General features: G+C 34.4%; 3 protein-coding genes and 1 non-coding gene across 7 annotated transcripts; all 4 read right to left on the bottom strand.

The window, feature by feature from the left end:
* Nucleotides 1-2,147: 2,147 nt before the first annotated feature.
* LOC141682881 (metacaspase-3-like) lies at nt 2,148-5,567 on the bottom strand. Of its 3 annotated transcripts, XR_012559984.1 has the most exons (7): nt 5,003-5,560; nt 4,695-4,860; nt 4,121-4,451; nt 3,913-4,030; nt 3,651-3,797; nt 3,405-3,550; nt 2,148-2,307 (listed from the first exon to the last, which is right to left on the bottom strand). XR_012559984.1 is itself a non-coding variant. In XM_074487570.1 (6 exons), the coding sequence occupies exons 1-6, from the start codon at nt 5,393-5,395 to the stop codon at nt 3,491-3,493; spliced, it is 1,215 nt and encodes a 404-aa protein (XP_074343671.1). In that variant the 5' UTR covers nt 5,396-5,560; the 3' UTR covers nt 3,243-3,490. The 3 variants fall into 3 exon arrangements, 2 of the variants coding, with proteins under 2 accessions (XP_074343671.1, XP_074343672.1); XM_074487570.1 differs by lacking the exon at nt 2,148-2,307 and having other exon boundaries at nt 3,243-3,550; XM_074487571.1 differs by lacking the exons at nt 2,148-2,307; nt 3,405-3,550 and having other exon boundaries at nt 3,659-3,797; nt 3,885-4,030; nt 5,003-5,567.
* Nucleotides 5,568-6,337: 770 nt separating this feature from the next.
* Nucleotides 6,338-8,377, bottom strand: LOC141686631 (metacaspase-1-like). Of its 2 annotated transcripts, XM_074491668.1 has the most exons (5): nt 7,917-8,375; nt 7,424-7,748; nt 6,948-7,059; nt 6,676-6,849; nt 6,338-6,540 (listed from the first exon to the last, which is right to left on the bottom strand). In XM_074491668.1, exons 1-5 carry the CDS (start codon nt 8,335-8,337, stop codon nt 6,484-6,486), a joined length of 1,089 nt encoding a protein of 362 aa, XP_074347769.1. In that variant the 5' UTR covers nt 8,338-8,375; the 3' UTR covers nt 6,338-6,483. The 2 variants fall into 2 exon arrangements, with proteins under 2 accessions (XP_074347769.1, XP_074347770.1); XM_074491669.1 differs by lacking the exon at nt 6,338-6,540 and having other exon boundaries at nt 6,721-6,849; nt 6,931-7,059; nt 7,917-8,377.
* Nucleotides 8,378-9,897: 1,520 nt separating this feature from the next.
* Nucleotides 9,898-14,970, bottom strand: LOC141686888 (uncharacterized). The gene is made up of 5 exons (XM_074491981.1): nt 14,002-14,970; nt 12,829-12,964; nt 11,793-12,701; nt 10,570-11,471; nt 9,898-10,315 (listed from the first exon to the last, which is right to left on the bottom strand). Exons 1-4 carry the CDS (start codon nt 14,823-14,825, stop codon nt 10,596-10,598), a joined length of 2,745 nt encoding a protein of 914 aa, XP_074348082.1. The 5' UTR covers nt 14,826-14,970; the 3' UTR covers nt 9,898-10,315; nt 10,570-10,595.
* A 650-nt stretch (nt 14,971-15,620) lies between these two features.
* On the bottom strand, nt 15,621-15,714 carry TRNAY-GUA (transfer RNA tyrosine (anticodon GUA)). The gene is made up of 2 exons: nt 15,678-15,714; nt 15,621-15,656 (listed from the first exon to the last, which is right to left on the bottom strand). It is a non-coding gene; the product is annotated as a tRNA-Tyr (tRNA).
* Nucleotides 15,715-27,457: the final 11,743 nt, after the last annotated feature.

The raw sequence follows: 27,457 nt of genomic DNA, 5'->3' as shown, positions 1-27,457 counted from the left end.
TTTGTACTTAATGTTTTTGACATCATCAAATATCTGTTAAACTTGTATATTATGTTAATTTACAAGTTGGGGGAGATTGTTAGATATATTTGATAATGTCATGGCTAATATATTTTATGTTTAGCTTTCAGATCTTACTTGAACAGGATAAATCAGTACTTAACTGTTGATCAGTACTTATACTGGAAGTCAGGACTTAAGGATATCAGTACTTATGTTATCAGGAGATAATCATCAGAATATAGATATCAGAACTTAAGTGTTGAAGGACGATCAGATTAGGACAATAGCTGATTAAAGGAAAGAAGATCAAGATAAACATAAGAAGAGATATGCATGAAGAAGGAATTCTGTAAAGAATGGAATACTTGGAAGAAAAGATATCTGATTGATATATTTTAGGAAGCAGAATTATATTCCATATCAATTAGCGATTATCTTGTAACTGTGTAGTATATAAACACAGACATAGGGTTTACACTATAAGTGTTATCATTATTAGAGAAGATTATTCATTGTAACCCTAGCAGCTCTCGTGATATTTGTTCATCACTGAGAGGTAACAGTTCCATACTGTAACAGAGTTTATTGTTTCAATAAAGTTTGTTTTCTGTTACTTAAGTTCTTAAAGTTCGATTTGAGTGTACTATACACTGTATTCACCCCCTCTACAGTGTGTGTGACCTAACAACCTTTAAAGTTAAATAAAATATTAATTTAGCACACTTACATATTATGTGTATAATAAAAACACATGTGACAATATGATGTAATGGTATGAGGTTGTATATGTGAATGAAATAACTTGGGTTCGATTCCCACAAATCACATCTTTTATATAAATATTAAAAATAAGGGTATTTTAGTCTTTTCAATGAGACTTTTTAATCTCATCAAATTATCCCCTTGTTCTCCTATTATATATAGAAGAGATTTTTTGGTTAAAATTTTAAATTCAAATTAAGCCGGATGTACACGGCGCCAATGCAAAAATTTGGGGGTGATGTTTAAAAATATCAATTTTTGGGGTGTAATGGTTAAAAATACCCATTTTCAAAACACATGGCTGAAAATACCGTTTTGGTTACGCATTTTATAATTGGGTAAGTGTAATACGCATTTGAGAATTGGGTATCTAAGAAAATTACTAAAGATACACATTTATAGTTTGGGTATTACCATTGAGACACGCATTCGCCAAATGCGTATCTTAAAAAAAAATTGGATACCCATTTGACAAATGCGTATCTAGGACACAACAGGATACCCACAAATGCGTATCTAAATTGATATTTTCAGCCATCCACTTCCAGAATGAGTATTTTCAGCCATTTGCACAAAAAATTGTTATTTTTAACATTTTTTCAAAATTTGGAATTTGGAGCCACCGACACCTAACAAAAAAAACAAAACAAGCTAAGAGCAAGTCCAAAAGATGACTTATATGATGTCCTAAATTAAAATTTAAGGCATATGACAAAAAAATTTGATCCCACAATGTCCTAGTGATGCCTTATATTACTAGGACAACCTCTTTGAAACTTATTTTATAAGTCACTTCTCTCATTGTCCTATTTCATATTTTATTATATATGATGGTGCACTCTCTCTTTCTCTCTCTAGTGTATATTCTACTTTAATGATGAAAGTAAACTTTTAATAATAAAATATTAAATATATAATGAGACTAAGGCACATTGTTGGAGTTCAAGTAAGATAAATATGTCCTAAATTAGTAGGACATAATATTTTATATTATATTTAAGGCTTCAACTAAAACATTGTTGGACTTGCTCTAAGTACCATATAAGCAAAATGAATGACATTTTTGTGATATAATAATATCCTCTACAGAGTAATGGCAAAACTTGTATAAAAAAGTTACAAAATAATGTGCACGAGGGGCGGTGCATATGAATGCAAGCTGGTCCATATTAGTTTGAAGAAAATTAAAGAATTTGGTTTTTTTTTTGTAATTTGAAGAAAGTTACCATTCATAAAATATTTGGAAAATAATTTTGTAATATTATTTTGGATCTCTAGTTTTTTTTGAAGAATAATATATTTAATTCAATAATAAAAAATTATACGACATCTACACGAATGATCGAGTCGAACAAATATAAAATAGATCAAATCGTCGGTCTTCATGCAAGTATTCGTGCAGAGACCATCAAGCGATCTGTTGAACAAGATATATTTACATGTACCTATATTTACATGTACCTGTTTCATCATAATCCCAACGCGTTTGAGCTATCGATCATAAATGTAACCCAGTATAAACCTTCATCACTAAATCAGATCCTGCACTCACAATAAATAAGAGAAATAAACACACTCTCGCCAAGGAAAGAAAATAAACTGAAAATCTAAATAAAAATTCAGATCTGAAAAAATGAAACTTAAAAAGAGATAATTGGTCACTCAGTTACCATATTGATAATTATTACTATTGTAATTCTTAACAAATATGTTATATTTTGTTTTTTAAACTAATGTATTTTGGTCTTTATAATTTTTAATTTCAAGTAATAAACCTTCTCTTTCATACACACACAATTTTTTTTGAATATCACTTAAAAAATAGAGTGTTTTGCAATTAACCTGAGCATTAAAAGACTATTTAATGTTTTTTATTTAAAAATTTATGAATAAAGCCCACTAAAGTATTTCGAAAATACATTAAAAAAAATCTAATTTAAATTAGCTACATCACATTTTAAAAAAAAAACTACAATAGTAAATAATCTTAAATTCAAAGAAATTATATTGATTTCCTCGAATATGTAATCATGGTAGATAAGTTTCGTCTATAACAAAGGAGTATTGGTTGTACTTAAATGGAGAGCTAGTCATGAAAATGGAACAATCATTGCTTACTTAAATGGAGAAGGATTGAAAGGAAAGTACTTAAAATCAACTTAATTTTAACAATTTTGCTGAAAGTGATAAAATTGTGCGTTCTCGAGTACATGGAGTATCAGGACTCATTTATTTACTGACACATGCATTAATATTCATCCCAAATCATCACTCCGTTGACAGCTATTCCTCCGTCCCAATTTATCCGTCTTGTTTGATTTTTTATGGTCAAATTGACCCAACTTTGACCGAAAATTTCACATAGTATGATATCAAAAATATTTATAAAATTTATATCATTAAAAAGTATGTTTAATCTACTTTTATATGTATATCTTATTTTTTTTAAATAATGAAAAAATGAGTTTTTATTTACGGTCAAAATTGAGTTAATTTGATCATCAAAAATCAAATAAGATATATAAATTAGGACGAGAAGTATCCTATTCTTACAAAAGAAACATAAAGCCAATAGTATAATTCACAAATTGGGAGACATTCTTTAAATCACAAAACTTCAGCAGAATACTAAACAAGACCTGTCTACTAAGATTGCACATGTCAAACATTGTTGTTATTTACTGATTTTAAGTATCAGGCTTGAATGCAGTAGACGAGAAAATTTCTAGAGCACAAAACGCCTCGAGTACACATCAAATTTCTCACTTGACGACAATTGAGGCATCTACAAACAACATAATTAAGAAATAATTATGCACTGTAACATCAATTCAATTAGGGCAAGTTAGAAATGGAGTTCAGTAGGCCAAGTTAGATTTATAAACCTGCGGTGGTTGACCTAGTTGCTGATGAGCTTCAGAGATCTTCTTGGACATGACATTAAGTAAATGGCCATATGTTAGATTAGGCTCATGTTCGACAGCATGAATAAGGCTATACGTTAGTGCACCAGCTGATTCACCTGTGAAATACTGCGCATATTGAAGAAAGTATCCAAAATTAGTTCAGACCATAGTTGCATCTTATTTTCTATACTGCATAGTTGGAGAGAAACATACTTGCAAGTCATATAAATTATAAGTATACCGTAGTATCTCCAGAGTTCTGGTTATCATCACATGCACTAATTGAGATTGCCAGTCCCCCATTAGTACCTTTGTAAGAGTTATACTGAACGCGGTGATCTTCCCATACAGCTCCTTGCCTGCTTGTAGAAATATTTTATTGTTTATACATGAGCTCCATTACTAATAGGCAATCAGGAGGACGCTAAATTTAGTAAAGAATAACTTACCAGTTCTTCCTGAACATAAATGGTAGATCCACAATAGTTCCACTGAAACAAGTATCGCTGATTGCATGAAGTTTAGCTCCATGTGGAAGTGGGTATACAATTGTGGCATTAATTTCATCGTCTGAAATCTTTCCTGCCGTCTTGTAGTCAACAGGACACAACAATTCATCATAGCCATCCATTTCATCTCCACTGAGATCTACAGCCCTTGAGGCATGGCCTGAGTAGTAAAACACTATAGAGTCTCCTGATTGGCAACCTTCAACAAGCCAACGCAATGCCATTTCAATGTTTCGCCTAGTAGGAGTTCTGGAGATGTCCAAATCTTCTTCTGCAGATTATAACTAGTTACAACATTACAGCTTGAATATTTGAAGATTTTTTTTCTTGTCCTGTAAATATAACTGCAACCATTAATAAAAACACATTCTTAGAACAATCTTCCATGATACAAGTATATTTTTTCATCAAATATATTACTTAAAACAATCTGTTAAAATAACTTTTAGAAAAATATCGACATGTCTCTGAATCAGAGAAACTGAGAAAGCCTGGAATATGAGTATTTTTGTACCTGTAAGGACAATTATGGAAGCATTTGGAAATCCCATTGTATTGAGAAGAAATTTTTTCATGGACGTGGCGTCGTTAAGACTTCCCTTGAGACTAGCTTTCTGGCCAAAATAGCTCACCCCGCATAACACAGCCCTCTTTCTTCCATATACTTGAGGAGGTGCTACCTGTGATAACAACGATACACCAAGTGAGACCGATTTAAATAATCCTCAACATTCAAAATATATAACTTCTATTAAATAATCTAACCCTTTCTAAGGAAAATAAATATCCAAATAATTTAGTCGTACGAGTGACAAGTGATACCTGTGGAGGGATTTGTTGTTGCTGTTGCCAGGAATGTCCATTATATCGCGCAGGATGAGCTGAAATTTGTGACTGTGGGTACGTGTGTGGAGCTTGTTGGTAAGAACCATTATAATTACCTGTTGTTGGAGTTGAAAAAGGTTGTCCATAAGGATAATTGTACTGGTTAGATGTCAGTGGAGTTGTCAAAGGATACTGGTAATAACCGGTAAACTGATTTGTTGCTAGAGGAGCTGCAGGCTGCTTATAATAACCATAATTCTGGTTATAGGCACTGTTTTCCCGCGACATAATGGACACGGTTCCACAGGCTGGACAGTTCATGGACTGTGCCTCAACTGGTACCCTTACTTTTGTTCTGCACCAGCTGCATTTTTCTTTTCGAGTAGACATGTCTTCGGTAGGATGCGCCTTTAGGTGCTGAAAGGTCGTAATTATTGAATTTTGTGAAAGCTGGAATATATAGGGGTTGATTTTCTGGTGACTTCTAGTTTTGATTTGTAGGGTGGAATTTATATGCAGTAATGGATGTATGCTAATTGTTTTATAAAATTATTGTTGCTAAATTACGTGTACTAAGTTCATTAGTTAACTGAAGTTTTGCATATAGAAGATAACTAAAGCTATATTCCTGTGATATTTTATAACACCAGCCAAAGGATCTGTTTATGGAGAACCAGATTCATTTACATTTTGGTCTGATCTGAAAGGTATATTCACTTTGAGTGGATAGACATTTTGTTACAGGTACAAAGTATTATTGGCTATCTGCTCTGTGGAAAGGGTGCATTGTGTAATGGGAGGCAATGATTCCCTTGCAATATAGGAACCTTTCGATGCAATAAAATCTATATTGAAATCTGAAAATAGCAGATTACATTTTTACTTTGTTATTTTGTTTATGAGGTTCCACTGAAAAATGATTTGACATGCAAATTTAAGAAACTTGGATATGTAGGTAGAGGTAAGAACTTCCCAAAGATTATGCAGAATTAGGTTAATGTACATCTGTCTTACGTACTTGAGTCCGAAGTCTGTAGGGAACAAGCTCTCTACTATTTGAAATAGGGACAAGGTCTACGTATAGTTTTCTTCCCCCAGCTTCTGAATACGACATTGTGTATGTTTGGTTTGATTTTGATATCAGTTTTGCAATTTTTGTTCAGATTGCATTACTGAGAGTGCCTCGAATTATTTTGGCAAGTAATAAGCCAGCAGTTTGTGATAGTGTGTCTTATTGATTCTTAGTATGTTTCCTCAGCAATATCAGAATGTGAAGTGAAAGGAGAGCATAGTGGTAAAGATAACCCTGATATTCAATTTCAGTAATGTGAATATAATAAATTGCAGCTTTAAAATAATATCATTTTGATACAATCAACATTTACAAATATACAAGAAATACTATCTCAATACAATTATAAAGTTGTTCAGTGTCACAGATACTCCAGTGTTTCGCAGGTACCATGAATACCAATAGACTACAGGTTGATGGTTGAATTGATGTCGAAATTCTCAGAAGCGGATAATAGTGGTTCCTGCACCATTTGAAATGTAAAGACAATAAACAAATGTTCTGATTACAAGAAATACCAAGGAACTCTGAAGTTATCTTATATAATGTCCTAATTCACCTGAAACTTTGTAAATATTAAAAAAAGATAGACACCTACCTGCAATATCTTTCGACGAAAAAGTCTCTTAAGGAGACATCCTGTTGCCCTTGCCTGTCTGATGGCCGTGTGCATTGAAATCATGATGCCTTCATATGTTATGTCAGGATTCTCGAGGATTGCTTTTATGAAAGTGTATGTCATGGCACCTGACATCTGCTTTCCAGAGAAAGCCTGCAGTTACACGCACAGAAGTCTAAGCAAGAGAATAAGAAATAGCAGTGCCGATGACCAGATTTTAAATTTAATTCTTACAGTAAAAGAAAACTCACTGATGTATCTTCAGCAAGTTGATCATCCTCACACGCACTGAAACAGATGGCTTGTCCGCCGCTTGTCCCTTTATACACATTTGATGGAGGGTAATTGTTCATCCATTTCTTACTGTGGAAACTCAAACAGGCAGTATAAAACTTGGATAGATGTGCTGCAGTAATATAATGAGGTGTTTCTGAAATCTATATCAGATCAGTTTACTTTGGATTGGCAAAACAAGTTGATTTTTGTTTCTTGTTCAACTTTTATTAACCCTTCCTCCCTACCATTTTAATGTCGTAATTCATTACAGAATTTATCAGCTAGGTAATTTTGTATTACTAATCTTGTCTACGCAAAGACATTGTGTTTCCCAATAGCCTGCAATACTATACATGTACACTTGTGGACTACTAAGTTGAAGCCATCAGAAGAAACTCAAAGTAAAGCAATTAACAAACTTGTAAAGATAATGACTGAATATTGTACATACTCTTTCAAGCTATAGATATATGATAAATCAAGAATAGTTCCACTGTGGCAAGAATCAACGATGGCATGAAGTCTGACACCGGGTTTGAGAGGTCTAACAATGGTATCATTGATTTCATTATCGAGTATCACTCCAGCCGTCTTAAAATCAAGAGGACAGATGGTTTCATCAAATCCATCAAGTTCATCATTATCAAAATCAGGTTGTCTTAATCCATGTCCCGAGAAGTAGAATACCAAAGAGTCCCCAGCCTTACAGTCTTTCACAAGCCATTTTAAACCAGCTTGAATATTCCTCTTAGTTGGATGAAAATATGTTCCACCTTCTGCACTCAAGTTGCATTTTTTCAGCAAAGTACAGATGGAGTCATCTTTCAAGCTTATAACTTCATACTTAATGAGAAATTTATCAGAAGAGAGTATCTAAATAATGTACTAATACTATAAATGCTCATGACATTACATTGACTCTACATGTCTAGAATCACAGTTACCTGTAAGAATGTGGATGGAACTGCTTGGGAATTTGAAGTGTTCAACCAACAAATGTCTCATGTTATTAACATCATTAAAAGTTCCCTTAAGCCTGAACTTCTGCTTACTGTAAACGACGCCACAGAGAAGTGCGCGTTTTCCTCTAGGTGCTTCCCAAGAACTTATGGTCTCAGATTGCACATACTTAACAGTACTAGTACTCCAAGAACTCCCCTGACAATCATTTTCTAAGAATCTCTGTCTAAGTGAATCCTTATAGAATTTTGTATCAGAAACATATTTGCCCTGATTCCAAGTTTCTTGATATTTGCACACTGTTATTATTCTTCCACATCCATGACAACAAATTGTCTGAGCATGTTGTGTGGCTGATAAATTTAATTTGCAGTGCTTGCATGTGACACTTGTATTCATCAACATGTAGTCACCTAAGCACCAACCAAACTTTGTAACAATGTAATATTTATAAACATATGTATAGTATATGTGCGCTAAATTTTTGACAGAAGGAAAAAGAATATAGGTCCCTCAGCAATGATGGGGTAATTAGGCATGGTCTCATTTCAACCCAACTTTAAAACTTTGATTAGGCCTCGAATAGTTCTGAATAATGAACAGTAAGGATGCTCTGTGCAGAAATTTCAATCATAGTTTCAAAGATGTTAGTAATGGAGAACAATATGTTTTTCGACACCATTTAGACTATATTTCCTCGCTTGATCCTTTAACTTACTGTGTTTAAAGAATCTGGCGCTCTCTTTTGTTTGAAATATTGAGATTTAGTGAAAATAAAATTACGAGTCCTGATCCCTGACAAACAATTCTGGTATGTACGCGGACTTTATGCGGATAGGTTTAATATGAGAATTTGAGGGGTCCAAGTCACTCCATCCACGCTTAACTTTTAAGTTTTAGGGCTCCGTCCTAAAATTCCTAAAATTGACAAGAAATTTGTCAAAAATTGATTGTGGTGGACCGGCGCCCTAAAATTATATCTGCACTTTTGAGTTATCATTCACAGATCTCGTTACAAATAGTTTGGACTCATTTCGTCGCTCTTACTTTTCTTCGACGCCTTCTTTTCCACCACCATCTTGTTAACATTTTCTTAAATTCATTCCTAACAGATAATTTTCCTCGACCAAACGGAGCAGAAAGCGTAAGTGACCAAAAGAGTGAAGAACCAGATGCCCATGGCCATATAGAGTGGACGACAGATTGGTTTTCACACTTTTCTCTCATTTTCGTAGATGCTAACTCCTGCAGAATATTTTGGTATGTTTGCTCAAGGAAAGGTCAAAAAGGAAAGCAAAAATATCAAGTCCCTTAGCTGTATACGTTTTCTGTTGTAGTATCCTGATTCAGTGATTAGGTCCAAACAGTTAATTTGCTTTCCAGTGAATCATAACTTCTAGAGCAGATTCACCAGCTTTATCTACTTGCTCTTTAACTTGCAAAGGAAGATGCATTTGCAACATGTCATTTGAAATTCTGCTTCCTAGACTAATGTTGTTGCAGCATCCAAGGATTCTCTTCTTCATGTAAATATATCTATAAACATAGCTTCCAGCAGTCATGAATCATCACAGGACATACCGACACGCTGCCTCTTTATGCGGTCCTTTTTCGATATCTTAATTTACCAAAAAAAAACAAAAATGAATCTGACAGGAGCTTCCCCGCTTAGCGGTTTTGGTAATGTGGTATTTATAGTTGGGCAAGCGTCAACTAAAACAACTGAATCGAAGGTTATTAAGCATGATCAGGCGTGTAAGGATAATCAACGCAGTTTTATGCCGTTTGCCTTTGACACATTCGGGCTTTGATTAATGATGTGGTTATATTTTCGAGGAGAGTATAAAAGATCGTGAACAAGAATGTAATGACAGCAGACTCGCCAAGATACGTATTTCAGTGACTAGGTTTTGCAATTCAACGAGGTCGTACTACATTTTCATGTAAATGTAATACACTAACAAATCAACCAAAAAATAGCATATTTGATGTATAAAATAGCAATGCGTACCATGATTTTCTTCAAACAGTACGTTTTAATGTATATGTAATACACGAGCTGTGTACAAAAGTTGGACTTCAAACCCATGAGCACAGCCTGATGGGTATCAAAGCATCATTACAGGGAAATATAAGAAAACTAAGTCTAAGATATAAAATTAGTTCTAATTTCCCGGCACCAGCTAAACTGCTCACAGATGTGAACTACAGCATCATGAGGAAAATACAAAAAAATCTAGGTCTAAATATACGATTAGTTCTGTTCTATTTTCCTGGCACCAGTTGAGCTGCTCTTACACAGTCACAGACATGATCTTCAGCAAGATTTCACTGCATATATTTGTACTGCGGTTGATACATCCGAATTCCGACCATCAATCAACTGCAGCATATGTAAGGGGGAGAAAAGCAGTAAGTATAAGTATATAGTTTTAAGAAAGTTCCTATACTATCATTGTATTTTAGTTTTTATATATATAAGCAAGTTCAGCTTCCAGCTTTTCTGAACAAGACGCTACTAATGAACGTCGCTGACCATTTATTAGGTTGCTTTTTCTCTGGCATGCTAGCTAAAAAGAACGTAATACGCGGTAAAACAACATAATTAGCAAGTACCTAGTCCACAGGAAGCCTTACCAGCAATTTAGGAAACACTGCAAGGATTAGAAATCGTGAAAACCATTGTCAAGATGCTTAGATATTGTAGCCTTGCAGGTTGGACACATAAAACCAACTGATTCTGATTGTTCTTCAGATTCAACAGTCTCACGAGGGAACTTTTTTGCACACCATACACACACACTCGTAACTAAACACACAACACTACTGTCTTCCATCCATACGTTGCCACCATCGTTTAATGAAACAATTTCGGGTTCGACTTCTTCAATCCCCGCATCTCCGAGATTGTTCACTCCATGATTGTTGAACACAATTGTTTCTTCTTCAACGTCTTCCATCTCTACATTGCCACCATTGTATAAAACAACAATTTGAGGTTCAACTTCTTCAACCCTTGCATCTCCATGGTTGTTTAACTCAACTATTTCTTGTTCAATATCTTCCATCGCTACGTTGCTACCATTGTCTAATGAAACAATATGAGGTTCAACTTCTATAATCCTCTCAACTCCACGATTCTTAAACAGGACTGCTGCTTGTTCAGTGTTTCCCATCCCTACATCGCCATCATCGTTTAAGGAAGCAATTTCGGGTTCGACTTCTTCAATCCTTGCATCTCCAAAATCTTTTAGCAAAACCGTTTTTGGTTCAACATCTTCCATCCTTACATTTCCGCCAAGGTCTGACACAACAATTTCAGGTTCAACTTCTTTAGTCCGTGTCTCTCCACAATTGTTCAATTCTTGTTCAACCTCTACTGTCCCTGCATCGTTAGGTTTAACCTCTGGCAAAGATACTGATTGTTGACCATTTACAAAACTATCACCTAAGGGTTCCATTTTATCAAATCTCAACTCCTCACACTCTGAGACACTGTCAATCAGCTGATCAGCAGAAAGCAATCCACTCTCTTTTTGCTGGCGAAAGAAAACATCAACAAAGCAATATATTAATTCTCTTGGTACATAACATATTTATGTGAGGCTCTACTAAGAAAGGTTTGTTAAACATACGCTACATATCGACTTGACAATTTGGCTAAACTCCAGAAGAATGTAAATTATATATATTTGTTATAGCGAAGGGTCAACTAAATTAACGTATGTTATCTGAATAAATATACAAAATGCAACAGATTTTAGGTACTGTGCTGAAACCTTAAGTAACACAAAACCTGATAGAGGGCAGAGGCATTGGTCGCTCTACTGTACCCCACACACCAGGACATGTTTCATTACCTTGTATGATATAGGATCAGCTGCAGGATTGCAGTGCAATGACTGCACAGAGAGTACTGAAGAATCCGTAACTCCCACTTTCACACCAGCAATAGGTTTATTTGAATTAACATGATCTCCTCCATAATTTCCCTGCTCACTGCTACAATGATTTTTTAATTCACCGGGATTGGAATGATCCAAAGTCCCAGTGCACACAACATATCCATCCCCAATATCGTGAATACCATCATTTTTTATTGAATTCTCATCAGTAGTCGTCTGTCCACCATCACATAGCTTCAACTTTGGGGTCAGAGATGCAGCATCCATGCCAGTTCCCATTTCAGTGGGATGATAACCCAAACTCTGTTCGCGGTCAGAGTTGGTCAAAGAAATCTCCATGCTCATATTGTTGGAAGAAGTACAAATCCTTGGTTGTCCAATAGGCTGGTCCTTTGAACTTTCCAGCCTAGAATTGTAAGCAATCTTTTCTGAAGCATCCAACACAGAAGCCCTTGACTGCAGCTCATTATTCGCTGGAGATTTAGAATACTTCTGATCTGTTATTTGAAGAGGTGATTCTTTAGAACCTTTTGTTTTGTTATTCAAATTAACTCCCACTTGAGCCGTATTAGTTCTTTTTTCCTTCTCCCGCCTATATTTTTCATCATCAATAACCAAACCACTTCCAGCACATTTGTCAAGTGAATACATTCTGGTGGTATTTTGGTGAACTTCAAACATATGCCCTAAATATTTTCCCTTTTGTTCAAAAGTCAATTCACATTTGAAGCAATCAAAGATGGCACGAATAGGAACCTCATACAGATTGTCCACACTCGAAATGTCAAGTTCTTTGTCATTCAGAGATGAAATGGACAAACTATCCACCTGCACGTCATTTTCCTGGTCAACCCCACCTGCATGCTGTTAAATATCTCATAAATACTTTTCATTAAATTAAATAAGAAACAAACTGCAAGTAGAATTACTTTTACATCGATATAGGCAAAACTAACAATGCAAATGCAGTAGGCAATCGTAATTTACTCACAGTTTTAGAAGCCAAATTGCCAACTTGCTCAACATTTGCAGCCATCTGATCAATCTTCTGGTTATCTTTATCCCTAAAATAAGACTGCAGAAACAAAGAAGCTTCCTTGCAGGACGCAAAATGTTCTCCAGCAGGACTGACATCATATTCATCGAAAAACATTCAGTTGCAGAAAGCATGTAAAATGTAACAGGATATACATGAAAAAAGAAATATAAAACAGGAAAATACATTTCATATATAGCATAGCACTCAATGGAGAATTACTTACTATGAGAACTCTATTTCAAAACCATAAATAATAATAAGAAACAGAGTTCAAGTCAGTTGTAATAAAACAAAACTAAATACAGTTTTTCTTTTGACAAATGGTTCTGCTCATGATTTCATGCTAAAAATGTTTCTCGTGTAAACCAAAAGGCTTCAACTTTACATAATCATATGTGTGTGTACAATCTAATGCTAAAGCAAACGCAAAGGAATAGAGTAAAATCCGAAGTGAACCTCAAATAATATTTCATTTAATCAGCAGATTAAAATATGGTCCAGCTCAATATATAAATACTGCCAGACACTTCCAACATTATATTTTTTAAACTTCAGTAAATTACGGGGTAACTTTTCGCCGTGAACACCACTGCAAAAAGTTTTGTGCTGATGCTACTTTTCAACTTGAATTTCATGCGACAAGCATATATAGCCTTCATCTCATCACCAATTAGGACTTTTGGCAAGTTGAAACTGCACTAACAGAAAAATATTAAGCTTATCACAAAATCTTTCTGGGGACAATAATGATACTTTTATAACTGTAGGTCAATGCCAACAAAATGTAGGCTAAAGACTTCAAACACTTGAACAATATAGATGATGTATTGCCATGTATATGAGAACCAAAATCCCGTTATGGACATCTTAAACAAAATTGTTTTACACAGACAGAAAACAACACAATAATCAATCGATAATCCAATTAGCCAACCCATTTTTTTCTTACTCATCCATTAACTTGTAAGGCATGAACATACAAATTACTCTTTCCCATGCACAAAAAAGTCGAAAATACACACGTACATTAGTTAAACAAATCCAAGCAATTCAAAGTAGCCTCACAAAGATAACCTAAAAATCCATAAACAAGTAAAATTAATCCTCAATCACATGAATCACTACCTTACATATCTGCGACAGTAAACTGAAACACATCCATTTTGCCTCCTCAAACCAAGCAAAATCTTCCACCCAACCGGAAACCTGTCACCGAATTCACTAGCATCAACAAACTTCCTTTTCTTTCTCCTACTACACCATTTCCCGTTTAAACCCCTCAAAAACCCTAACCCTTCTTCTTCAGTCCTTAAACCCTCGGTCCTCTTCTTCAATTCCTCACTATAAAACTCATCCGAATCGCCTAATTCTTTATAATCAACAACCACCCCATTCGCTTTCACACTCGATAATTCAACTTCCACATTACTCTTACCTCCATTCCCTCTCTTTCTCTTCCTCTTCCTCCCCTCATCCGAATTATACACAACAATTGCACCTAAATTACTCTCAACCCCTCTCCCCGGACTCGAAACCTCCCCTAAATTCCCCTCAACCATCTCCCCGGGGTTCGAAACCTCCCTAAAACCCTCCTCACCCACTCTCTCAAACCCCGAAAACTCGACTTCTTGAACACCAAGAAGATTCCTCAAACACCCAACAATGATCCTATCCTCTCCCTCAGTTGGGTCATGGGCCGGACCAAAATGGCCGGAATTGACAGAATTCCGGCGCCGGCGATACGGCCGGGAGTAAATTTGCCGGGAAGACTTGTTGAAAATGGAAGGATTAAGAAAAGGGGTTATAAGATCATTGCTATCATGAAGCTTAAAAGCAGAATTAGAGCATAAAGAGAGAGTGTGTAGCTCAGACTGAGAGAGGTCGGATAAGTTGATTTCCGGTAGAGATTCTAAGGTCAGGCCGGTGGTGGGGGTGGTGGTAGGCACCATTTTGAGTGAATTGTGTATGTGCGTGTGTGTTTTAGTGTGTGAAATTTTTATGATTGTAGCAAGTACAGGTTTGTAATGTGAGTGATATTCCTACTTAGGAGAGCGAGATTTTGGGTGTTTTATTACAGGAGCTTAAAATGTCCGATTATGCAGGATAATATCAATATCATGCACCGACCTACCTTCCACTCGATTTATAACTAAGATTTATTGAATTCGAACTTATAAAATGATCCGAATTGTCATTCGTAATTCGTAATTCGTAATTCGTTGAATATGAAAATGATAGGATTAATTTAAATAATATAACCTGATTAAATGATATAACCTGATTTCAGAATATTTTTTATATATTTTAATTCGTGTTCATCAATTTTTTGTGATGTTAGCTTTTTCATGTATTGACAGTTTAAATTAAGTTGGTAAGCCATGTATTTCAAATAAATTATAATATTTTTTCATGACTTTATATATTATTTATTCCTAATAAATAATAAAAATATATTATCATTCAAATAAGCAAAATATGAAGATATAAACTTAACAATTATACGAGTTTCTTTTTATCAATGTCATATTCGTTGGAAAAAAGATTCAAATAGATTCTAAAAAACTACTAGCACAAATGTTGGCACAAAGATCATGGTTAAAATAATCTGATAAAAAAGTTTTAAGAAGTAAGTGAAAACAAGAAGAAGAAAGAATGTCCCATGTTTAATTGTTTATTTATATATTTGGACGTCAATAATTACACATATAAAATTTGTTGGAAAACATGGAAAAAAGTGAAAAAATTCCGACCTACCGGATTCGAACCAGCGACCTAAGGATGGCCGAGAGATTAATAACCCACTACAGTCCTCCGCTCTACCAACTGAACTAAGGTCGGTTTGTAAAATTCTTGCCTTTCAACTTATATTACTAACAGTTACAATCTTCAATATAGAGAGAAAATACAACCTTTTATTCTCAACAATCATGGTCCATGATTCATGGAGGTTGAAATATCATCACAGAAATTTATCAAACCATCAAAACCAATACCATCACATCTTCAAAAATACAATCTTTCATTATTTAACAAATTGCAGCTTCTATGAATGTCTATTAGGGGAGAGCGCGGGGCGGATTTTGGATAAAACCGAAATCGCATATCCTCGATTTTTAAAATTTAAAACCGCAACCAAAGCCACCGATTCGGTTTCGGTTTTAAAAACCTCGGTTCAGTTTATATCGGATCAGGTTCGGTTTTAAACCGCGTCCAATAAAATTAACAAAATAAATACGAGTCATAAAATTTTTAAGCATTCAAAGTACAAATAGAAAGTACATTTGTTCCTAAACAAGAATAGAAAATCATAATAAATTACAATAATCTCAGTTAATTCATGAATAATGAAAATGTTATAAACTTTAAAATGATTTTTGACAGGAGCAATCCAACAATAGAAATCATGCAATCCAACAATAGAAATCATGACCAACAGGCCGAAAAGCAGTAAACAATTGATGATCAATATATGCAGTAGTGCATCTCCTGTAATATAACTTACTAGGATGCCTTGCCCGCTACGCATGGTTGGTGTAGTAATTTGTTTTAGAAATTACGATAAATTGCAAGTATTTGGCGTAGTATAATAATGTAATTTAGAAGCCGAAAATTTCGGGGTGTTGGCCCCAAATGTCACTATTTGGGATCAAATGACCCTCAATATCAATTTTTGAATTTTTGGCCCCAAATGTCACTTGAAAACGGCGTTTCGGGTGAAGTTTTTAAAAATAGACGAAAAACGCAGTTTCGTGTTGAGTTTTTCTATAACATTTTTTTTTCAAATAAAAGAAAAACGCAGTTTCGCTTCGTGTTTTTCTTGAAAAACGTGGTTTCAAACCAAGTTTTTGCTGAAAACGCAATTTCAGAATTGTTTCGGTAAAAAACGCAGTCTCATCTTGAGTTTATGGATATAAAAACGTCGTTTCAAAATGAGCTTTTCGTAAAAACGCAGTTTCTAACCGAGTTTTTCTCAGGATGCAAAAAAAAATTTGAAAACGCAGATCCAAAATGAGTTAATATGAGAAACTCATCCTGAGATTGCATTTTGCCCCCATAAACACGAATTGAAGTTGCGTTTTCAATTTTTTTTTGGAAAAAAAAATCAAAACGGAACACGCACCTCCGTTTTTCATTAAAAAGAAAAACTTCACCCGAAACTCCGTTTTGGAATGACATTTGGGGCCAATTATTCAGAAAGTGACATTCAGGGCAATTTGCCCCAAAAAAGTGACATTTGGGGTCTTTTTTTTCCAATTTCGAGGCACAAATCTTTGTATTTAATAGTACAGTAATAAAAAAAATTGTCTTATAAATTTCGTTATATAATACTACAGTATTTTTATTATTTTGGTTTTTGTTTATTGTCTTTAAAAAATATTATTTGTAATAGGATAACCTTTTTTTATAAGTTATGGTTAATTTAGAAATTGTGATTATCAATACAACAGTGAAATTAATTTTTTGTCTAGAAGTAGTCGTGAAAAGTGATACATGTCACTTTATAAATGGTTTCTAAAGTTTGACTTCTTCAAGTTGGTGAAAGTTATTAATTTTGTAACGTTAAAAAACGTGCATTTACTTTTATCATCTTTCCTCCTGATTAATTGTTAATTATTTCTTTAATTTGTCAAATACCCCATCCCTTTACTCCTCAATATTGGTAAGTTCAGGTTTCTTCTTCTTCCACATTCATATATTTCAAAACAGATATGAGGCCCCTGTCAATATTTATCTTTGTTATGAATGTCAATACCCGATTAAAATTTTTTATTTACTTGAATTCTGTCTATTTACCTTACGCCTTTCTTTGAATTAGGAATTTAATTGAAGTGATGGATTTGACCCCCAAATTTGCGCGCCGTGTTCGATTATCCGAATGTTCATCAAATGAAATTGTAAGTATGGTACTTTCTATGTTGTTGACAAATGTAATTTTAAGAATTTAGCTCTGATTTGTCATAATTTTTTAATGTCAGCGTGTACCTCATGAATTCTGTTTGAAATATGGTGCTCGTGTTCCGGCAACTGTTAAGATTGTTGTTCGTAATGGATATGAAATATGGGTTGATTTTGACAAAATTAATGAAAAGTTTAAGGGGTTGCGTGAATTTTACCACGACTTCCGTATAATTTCGGGTAGCAGTTTGTTGTTCGAATACGTGGGTAATTTTGACATGAAAGTTGTCATACTTGACATGTATGGGTCTGAGATCCAGTACCCAGAAGTGGTGCATGAATTGCAGAAGCAGCTCCCAATTCCCGGTATGTGATGTTTGTACTTTAAACGTTGTTATTCCGTTTTGTCTTAACTAACTGTTTCGTCATTCTTCATAGTTTCTATTCATGACGGTGGTTGGTCCTTTGCGAGGAATCTTGGATGGGGTGGTCCAGTCATTGATTCGGTTGTAAGTATCTTTTAATTGCCAATTTTTTGTAATTTTTTCTATAGAGGAAGTGAAATAAATAACATAAACTAATTTTATTTTATTAGTATGTACCGTCTGAGTTTGATAATCATGTTGGTGCGGTTATTCCTAGAAGAATTGATATTGTTGTTAGCAGTGGTTATGAGATTGTTGGGGAATACCGTCGAAGTGAAAATAGCTTAAGTCATTTGACTGGTTTGAAGAGTCTATGCAATATGTTGCGTGTTGTTGATTTGAATGGCTTCCACATGTTGGTTTTTACTTTCGACGGTCGGCGTAAATTTACAGTAACTGCAATTGACACTTCACATATTGAGAGTCCTTTGTCTCCAGTGAACGATGCCCCTGGTAAGAACTTTACTGGTTACGCATGTTAATTGTACTATTGCTTTAGTTCCTCGCTGATGAAGTAAATCATTTGTTCATTTATTTTACTTTGTTTTACACATTTCAGTTGTTGTACCCGATTTAAGTGGAGCCCCTGCTTTTCATTTTGTTGTACAACCCTTTCAGCTTTTACACCATGAACATGGTGTGGTGAGTTATGTACATGCATTTAATAGGTTTATTTACGATATTGATTTGTATCTTCTAGTGTTGAATGTATAATAGAATATACCCTGTTTTCATATATGTTTTAGGATATCCCAGTAGAATTTAAAAAACTTTGCAACTGTTGGATGAAGAATGATTTTATAAGTGCGTATGTGGGCAATCGTGTTTGGGCGCTTGAAATCCGCCAGAGAAGTGACAGGAAGAGAACTACCATTAATAATGGATGAGGCATCTTTAGGGAAGATTTGCAACTGGATGTTGGTGATATAGTTAAAAGGAATATGTCCTAAGTCCAATCATGTATTAGGATTTAGGAATAACTCTTTATGTAATCTGTTTTGATTTCATTGATTTTAATAAAAAACTTGTTTTGTTTTTATTACGGGCTCTATCTATTTAAGTGTTTAAATAAGATATACCATAGTTTAGAGTAAAGCTTTTTATGGATTATGATGAGATCATAATAGTGAGACCTAAAAAGATGATAACTCTAAACTTAAATAGTTCCTGATCATAGGATTACTAACTGGTAATTAATAATCCGCAAAGATCGGTACATACTATGCTTGCTTCATTATGAAGGATGTCTGTTCTCATAGACATTTGTGTGGCGACACTATAGCTAGTATGTAGGTGCTAATTATGGAATAAGTTCACTGAACATGACTCGCACAGCTGAACAACTGATGGAGTTCACTCACGTGTCAGCAGTTGTTCACATAGTGATAGTTGTACAAGTATCCTTAGACTTGAGGTCATCATAGTCATCTTGTGTACATTGAACTATGATTTGGTTTAGTTCTTAGTCTCCAGGGACAATTATTAGGGCTCTACTGGGTATAGGAATTTGTACACGAAGATAGTGTATGATCAATAAAGGATCTACCCCTTCCAGTGAAGAAAGCGAATGTTCAAGGCTGATCCACTTATGCTAGTTTAGGAATCTCTGGCCAGAGTAAATGAAATTAGAAAGGAGTTTCTAATTTTCATAGAACTACGCATAGTAAATGGTAAGCAAGTGATTGAATTAGATAGGCTTGACACGAGATCCATGCCTTGTATTTAATCGGGACATTGTAGGGTAGAAGGAGTTTATTGTACGGTAACTATTCACTGAATAGGTTCTTGGTATTCTAAGCAGTGAATTCATATTATCCGGATAGTCGCGATATGCTGAGAAGTATCCCTCATGATGTAGAATAAATGTGATTAATTAATTAATCATATTTAATAAATTAGAGAATTTATATAAATAATGATAAAATAGTTTTATTATTATTTATTTCTACTACCGGCTTAATATTGAACCTACAGGGTCACACCATAAAAAGCGAATGATTTAATGGTGGAGGAATTAATTAATAATGGCTAATAATTATTTATTTATGAAATAAATAATTAATTGATAAATTTAATAATTGATTAAATGAGATTTAATTGATTATAAATTAATTAAGAAAAGTTCTTAATATTATTAATTAAGGATTTAATTTTTGGAAATTAAATCAAGAGAGAGAATTATTTCTAAAGTGTTTAGAAAAAGGATTAATAATTAAAAGGTGTTTTAATTATTAATGAGAATAATAAATGGGATAATAATAATAATATTTATGGGAAAATTTCAGCTGAAAATTTTGCCTATAAATACACTATTATAGACCCTATTTTTATTAGAACCCCAAAACCCAAAAAGTTTGGAAAACCCAATTCTCTCCACCTAGAGTGCTTCACACTTGAGGAGCAACTGCTAAGGATCTTTGATCGTTGTCTCCGAATTATTTTAAAGGTCAGATTCGATCCCTCGAATTTTTATTCATGATTTGTATGCTTTTATTTGGATTTTATATGTGTAAAAAGTGTTTTTCCATGCCCCCGCTGCTTTTAAAATCCAACAATGGTATCAGAGCATAGGTTGTATGTATATAGATCTGTGGTAAAAATTTCAGAATTTTATGTGCTTGTATGAATTAGTTATGATTTTTACAAGTTTTATCATGGATTAATTTTGTCTGATGAGAAATCATTTCTCAGAATAATTTTGAATGTTGATCTGGGTTCTACAAGTGTTGTAGATCGTCTGGGTATTTTTTTCATAATTTTATGATGTATAGATTTTTTATTATGAATTTTTGAAGTTCTTGTAATTAAATTCGTAATTAAATAAGTAAATATATGTATATATAGTATATATATATATTTGTATATACATCTGTATTGTCTGTTGTCTGCTGCTGCACGGAGAAAAAGCAGTGAACTGACATGCACGGCGTTCGAGAGAATCTGTCCGGCGGCTGCTGAAAAAGAAAAAAAAATATAGGGGTGTCGCGCATTACGGGAATGCGTGACACACCTGTGGCGCATTCACGGAATGCGTTACACATTTTAAATGGCTTAAAAGGGTTGTAACGCATCACCGGAATGCGTTACAGGGCTTGTAACGCGTTCTTGTAATGCGTTACCGCCCGACTGTCCACATTGAAATTGATTTTCTGGGAGTTTCGTAACTCCGTTTTGGGCGTGCAATATACCGTTGGATTCGGTTTTCCGAGACAGATCTAATGGAGTGATCAATTTTAGTTTATATAAAAGTTTTGAATTTTTAATATTTCCATGAAGTGTTTTAAAGCTGTTTTTGACTATTTTAATTGCTTTTAAATGCTTCATGTGATACATAGAGATGTATAATGCTTAGACTAATGTGCTAGATGATGTAACATGCCTACCTTGATGTTTATTCATGTTTATATATGTGATATATGCTTAGTTTATCATGCGATGATAGATTTAGGTGAACTTAAATGAACATAAGGCGTTTGTTAGACAACCTAATATAGTGAAATTGATTCATAACCTTAATAACAATATTATGAATACAATCATGAGATTCTTGTGTTTGTGAAACACGTAATTGAATATGAATTTTCAATATGAGAGAAAGGATGATTCTGTCAACAACAGATTTCTATCTGTAAGAAAGGGTTATTAAGTGACGCATCTTGACAATGCTCCACGCGATCTGGGAATCATCTGATTATTGATTATTGATTTGAAATATTTAATTTAAAAGGAAGAATTTCTTTATAATATGATTATGATTGTAACGTAATATAATCCCTCTAAAATTAAATAATATCAAGTAGTAATTGGCCAATGATACAACGGGCTTGTGTCGGTCATAGCCTTCCAACATGATAGAAAAGTAGTTCTTATTTTTGAATCATTGTCGGTTCGTGCTACAGCCGAGGGCTTTGATTTCGAAATAAGAAATACTTGTCTATTACATAGAGATGTGTACATTGAATAAGAATCTAAAGGTCGGTACGTGCTACAGCCGTGGGCCTTTGGGGACTGATTCAACTGTACGGAATGTTGGGTTAGACTTGAATTAGAATATTGAGTTTGTCGTGCCACAACCGAGACTCAATTATTCAAGAGGCTAAAGTTTGATTAGGGAATAACATAAGATGTAATTGACAAGAGTTGTCTGCCTATTGAACATTACATGGCGGTTCGTGCTACAGCCGGGGTTGTGTAATGGAATGTAGGATCCCTATTCCCACTAGCATTATGAATGCTTAATTTTTCATGTAGGGGGTAGAATAAATTAGATAAACTAGTGGGAGCCACTTATGAATAAAGACCCGATTTATATAGTGTTTTAAAATGAAATCGAATATTTGCTAAGTGTTGTTATGTGTTTATCATTTACAAATTTACAATATACATTATGTCTTCTGCACTATCACTAAGGAGCATACTGGATGCTCACAAATTGACTAGTCCTAATTATGCTGACTCGCTTCGAAACTTGAGAATTGTTCTCAGGATTGAGAAGCTGGAATACGTGATTGACTCACCTAAGCTTACTGAACCTGCTAGTGATGCACATAATGATGAACATGTTGTTTATCGTAAGTGGTTAGATGATGCAAATGTTGCTCAATGCATCATGCTAGCTTCCATGAACATTGAGCTACAGAATTAACATGAGCATATGGATGTTCACACTATCCTCATGCATCTACAAGAGTTGTATGATGTGGCAGGGAGGACAGCTCGATATGAGATATCGAAGGAGTTGTTCGGTTGTAGGATGTCTGAGGGATCATCTGTGAATGACCATGTACTTAAGATGATCAATTTGATTGAACGTCTTGGACAACTTGGTTTTGCCATGGATGGGGAGCTGAGCCAAGACTTGGTCTTGCAATCGCTTCCGAGTTCGTTCTCGCAGTTTGTTGTGAACTTTCACATGAATAATTTGGATGTCAGCCTGCCTGAACTCCACAACATGTTGAAGACTACGGAATCGAATTTTCCCCCTAAGAAGAGTTCTGTTCTTCTAATTGGTGAAGGTTCCAATCCTAAGAAAATGAAGAGGAACTCTTCCAAGAAGAAGAAAGTAGGTGAAGAAAAGCCGGTTCCTCCAAAAGCTGAAGACCCCAAGAGCAAAGTTGTTTGCTTTCACTGTAACAAGGTGGGGCACTGGAAGAGGAACTGCAAGGTTTACCTTGCAGAATTGAAGAAGAAGAAGGGTAGTGAGACTACCGCTTCTGATTCAGGTATGTTTATGATAGAAGTGAATATGTCATTAAATCAAATTTCTACTTGGGTATTAGATACCGCCTGTGGTTCTCAAATCTGCAATTTGTTGCAGGGACCAAGGAGAAGTAGGACTCTTGAGGAAGAGGAGGTGATTCTACTGATGGAAAATGGAGCAAGAGTTGCTGCTGAAGATGTAGAATCATTTCATTTACATATGCCTACGGGCAAGACTATTGTTTTAAATAATTGTTATTTTGTTCCCTCGATTGTGAGGAATATTATTCACATGTTAGACTTGGCTGGATTTTCATTTATTATTGAGAATAATGAATGTTCTATTCTTAGAGATAATATTCTTTATGGATGTGGTACTTTAAATAATGGTCTGTATAAATGTGACATAATTTACTTCAGATTGAACAAACTAATAAAAGAAAAGGGATGATGAAAATCTCACTTCATAATGGCACTGCAGTCTCCATTTAGTAGACATGGAGAGAGGACTGCAAATTTGCTAGGAATGGTACACACAAATGTATGTGGACCAATGTCTAAGCAAGCCATGGGTGGATTTTCATACTTCATTACTTTCATAGATGATAGATCTAGATTCGGATATGTGTTTGATGAAACACAAGTCTGAAGCCCTTTGAAAAGTTCAAAGAGTATAAGTATGAAGTGGAGAAACAAACCAAACATAGTATTATAATTCTTCGATTATATCGAGGTGGTGAATACTTGAATGGAGAGTTTCTAGATTATCTCAAAGTAAATGGTATAGTCTCCCAGTGGACGCCTCCAGATTGGTATCTGAAAGGAGAAATTGAATTTTGTTAGACATAGTTCGGTCCATGATGAGCTATGCAAATCTTCCAGTATTCCTATGGGGTTATGCATTGGAAACCTCAGCATATTTACTGAATAAGGTGCCTTCCAAATCTGTTCCTCAAACACCATATGAGATATGGAAAGAAAGGAAACCGAGTCTTAAAAACGTTAAGATTTGGGGATGTCCAGCTTATGTCAAAAAGGTTGACCCAGATAAGCTGGAATCTCGATCCGTAAAATGTAATTTTGTGGGATATCCTAAAGAGACTTTGGGGTATTACTTTTACACCGATCATCGGGTGTTTGTCTCCAGACATGCTACCTTCTTGGAAAAGGAGTTTATCCTTGAAGGAAACAGTGGGAGCAAAATTGAACTTGATGAAGTTCAAGAAGCACAAACTACTACGGATCAAGTGGAAACACCTGTTCTGACTGAACAACCTTTTGTGGAACAACCCATTCATAGATCAGGGAGAGTGTCTCGCCAACCTGAGAGGTAATATGGCCTTGTCATTGAGAATGACAATGAGTTGTCTATCATTGATGATGACGACCCTGTGACCTATAATGAGGCTATGAGTAGTGTTGACTCAGAGAAATGGCATAGTGCCATGAAATCCAGAATGGAATCTATGTATACGGTATACAAAAGATAGATTATAGCAGATGGCCAGGTGGAGACCTTTAAGGCCAGGCTTGTGGCAAAAAGATTCAAACAAAGGCAATGGATTGACTTTGATGAAACCTTTTACCTGTAGCCCTGTTATAATCAGTTCGGATTTTGCTTGCGATTGCTGCTTACTACGACTATGAGATCTGGCAAATAGCCAGATGATTTTCTTTCCAAGAGAAATGAAAACCTAGTGTGTAAGCTGCTGCGAACCATATGTGGTTTAAAGCAAGCTTCTCGTAGATGGAATATCCGTTTTGATGAGAAAATCAAAGAGTTTGATTTTATCAAAAATGCAGATGAACCATGCGTCTACAAAAGGGTTAGTGGGAGCGCGGTAACATTTCTTGTATTGTATTGAATTAGAGTTGACACATATAACAACATAGCAGACCCACTCACAAAGCTACTTTATGAAAGTCACTTTGATCGTCATAAAGACAAAATGGGTATTAGATACCATAGTGATTGACTTTAGTACAAGTGGGAGATTGAAAGGAATATGTCCTAAGTCCAATCATGTATTAGGATTTAGGAATAACTCTTTATGTAATCTGTTTTGATTTCATTGATTTTAATAAAAGACTTGTTTTGTTTTTATTACGGGTTCTATCTATTTAAGTGTTTAAATAAGATATATCATAGTTTAGAGTAAAGCTTTTTATGGATTATGATGAGATCATAATAGTGAGACCTAAAAAGATGATAACTCTAAACTTAAATAGTTCCTGGTCATAGGATTACTAACTGGTAATTAATAATCCGCAAAGATCGGTACATACTATGCTTGCTTCATTATGAAGGATGTCTGTTCTCATAGACATTTGTGTGGTGATACTATAGCTAGTATGTAGGTGCTTATTATGGAATAAGTTCACTGAACATGACTCGCACAGCTGAACAACTGATGGAGTTCACTCACGTGTCAGCAGTTGTTCACATAGTGATAGTTGTACAAGTATCCTTAGACTTGAGGTCATCATAGTCATCTTGTGTACACTAAACTATGCTTTGGTTTAGTTCTTAGTCTCCAGGGACAATTATTAAGGCTCTACTGGGTATAGGAATTTGTACACGAAGATAGTGTATGATCAATAAAGGATCTACCCCTTCCAGTGAAGGAAGCGAATGTTCAAGGCTGATCCACTTATGCTAGTTCAGGAATCTCTGGCCAGAGTAAATGAAATTAGAAAGGAGTTTCTAATTTGCATAGAACTACGCATAGTAAATGGTAAGCAAGTGATTGAATTAGATAGGCTTGACACGAGATCCATGCCTTGTATTTAATCGGGACATTGTAGGGTAGAAGGAGTTTATTGTACGGTAACTATTCACTGAATAGGTTTTTGGTATTCTAAGCAGTGAATTCATATTATCCGGATAGTCGCGATATGCTGAGAAGTATCCCTCACGATGTAGAATAAATGAGATTAATTAATTAATCATATTTAATAAATTAGAGAATTTATATAAATAATGATAAAATAGTTTTATTATTATTTATTTCTACTACCGGCTTAATATTGAACCTACAGGGTCACCCCATAAAAAGATAATGATTTAATGGTGGAGGAATTAATTAATAATGGCTAATAATTATTTATTTGTGAAATAAATAATTAATTGGCAAATTTAATAATTGATTAAATGAGATTTAATTGATTATAAATTAATTAAGAAAAGTTCTTAATATTATTAATTAAGGATTTAAATTTTGGAAATTAAATCAAGAGAGAGAATTATTTCTAAAGTGTTTAGAAAAAGGATTAATAATTAAAATGTGTTTTAATTATTAATGAGAATAATAAATGAGATAATAATAATAATATTTATGGGAAAATTTCAGCTGAAAATTTTGCCTATAAATACACTATTATAGACCCTATTTTTATTAGAACCCCAAAACCCAAAAAGTTTGGAAAACCCAATTCTCTCCACCTCCTTCCTCCTCCTTAATATCGTTTTCTTAGTGGATACCGGTGGAGTGCTTCACACTTGAGGAGCAACTGCTAAGGATCTCTGATCGTTGTCTCCGAATTATTTTAAAGGTCATATTCGATCCCTCGAATTTTTATTAATGATCTGTATGCTTTTATTTGGATTTTATATTTGTAAAAAGTGTTTTTCCATGCCCCCGCTGTGTTTAAAATCCAATAACAGTTATCTTCAATTGGCGAGATGCAAGTATTTGCAATTTCAATGTAATAGTTATGAAGAATGTGTCCAGTAATGAGTTCTAAGTAATTCCATTGCTAAGGAAATTATGTAACTTTAGTTGTTCAACTTGTGTGTGTACGTTCTGTGTTTATGTTAGACAGTTTGAATTATGCTCAACTTGTTTGTATACGTTCTGTATTTAATGTTTTATTCCGTTAACTGTTGGGACTCAAGTTTATCCAAATATTAAAGCTATGGTCATATAACACTTTGTTTAATTATGCAGAGTAAGGAATTTGTAGGGTGAATGACAAATTGAAAAGTGAATTGAGATGAAATTTTTTCTTTGAATTTGTAGAGTAATTTTTTTTTCTTCTGAGACATAATCCACCAGTTAGGA

Source organism: Apium graveolens, chromosome 9 (genome assembly GCF_009905375.1).
Source record: "Apium graveolens cultivar Ventura chromosome 9, ASM990537v1, whole genome shotgun sequence".
In the NCBI taxonomy this organism is placed as follows: domain Eukaryota; kingdom Viridiplantae; phylum Streptophyta; class Magnoliopsida; order Apiales; family Apiaceae; genus Apium; species Apium graveolens.
This window is presented reverse-complemented; position numbering and strand designations above follow the sequence as displayed.

Excerpts from the sequence above, each read along its gene's own strand:
- LOC141682881 (XM_074487570.1), bottom strand. The coding sequence starts at position 5,395 with ATGTCTACTCGAAAAGAAAAATGCAGCTGGTGCAGAACAAAAGTAAGG. Across the intron at positions 4,861-5,002 it reads AACAACAAATCCCTCCACAG|GTAGCACCTCCTCAAGTATA; the intron begins GTATCACTTGTC and ends TTGTTATCACAG. Across the intron at positions 4,452-4,694 it reads TTCCATAATTGTCCTTACAG|AAGAAGATTTGGACATCTCC; the intron begins GTACAAAAATAC and ends TATAATCTGCAG.
- LOC141686631 (XM_074491668.1), bottom strand. The coding sequence starts at position 8,337 with ATGTTGATGAATACAAGTGTCACATGCAAGCACTGCAAATTAAATTTA. Across the intron at positions 7,060-7,423 it reads TATATCTATAGCTTGAAAGA|TAAGAAATGGATGAACAATT; the intron begins GTATGTACAATA and ends GAGTTTCCACAG. Across the intron at positions 6,850-6,947 it reads AACTTGCTGAAGATACATCA|GCTTTCTCTGGAAAGCAGAT; the intron begins GTGAGTTTTCTT and ends GTGTAACTGCAG.
- LOC141686888 (XM_074491981.1), bottom strand. The coding sequence starts at position 14,825 with ATGGTGCCTACCACCACCCCCACCACCGGCCTGACCTTAGAATCTCTA. Across the intron at positions 12,965-14,001 it reads TACTGTCGCAGATATGTAAG|TCCTGCTGGAGAACATTTTG; the intron begins GTAGTGATTCAT and ends ATATGATGTCAG. Across the intron at positions 11,472-11,792 it reads CTGATCCTATATCATACAAG|CAAAAAGAGAGTGGATTGCT; the intron begins GTAATGAAACAT and ends TTCTTTCGCCAG.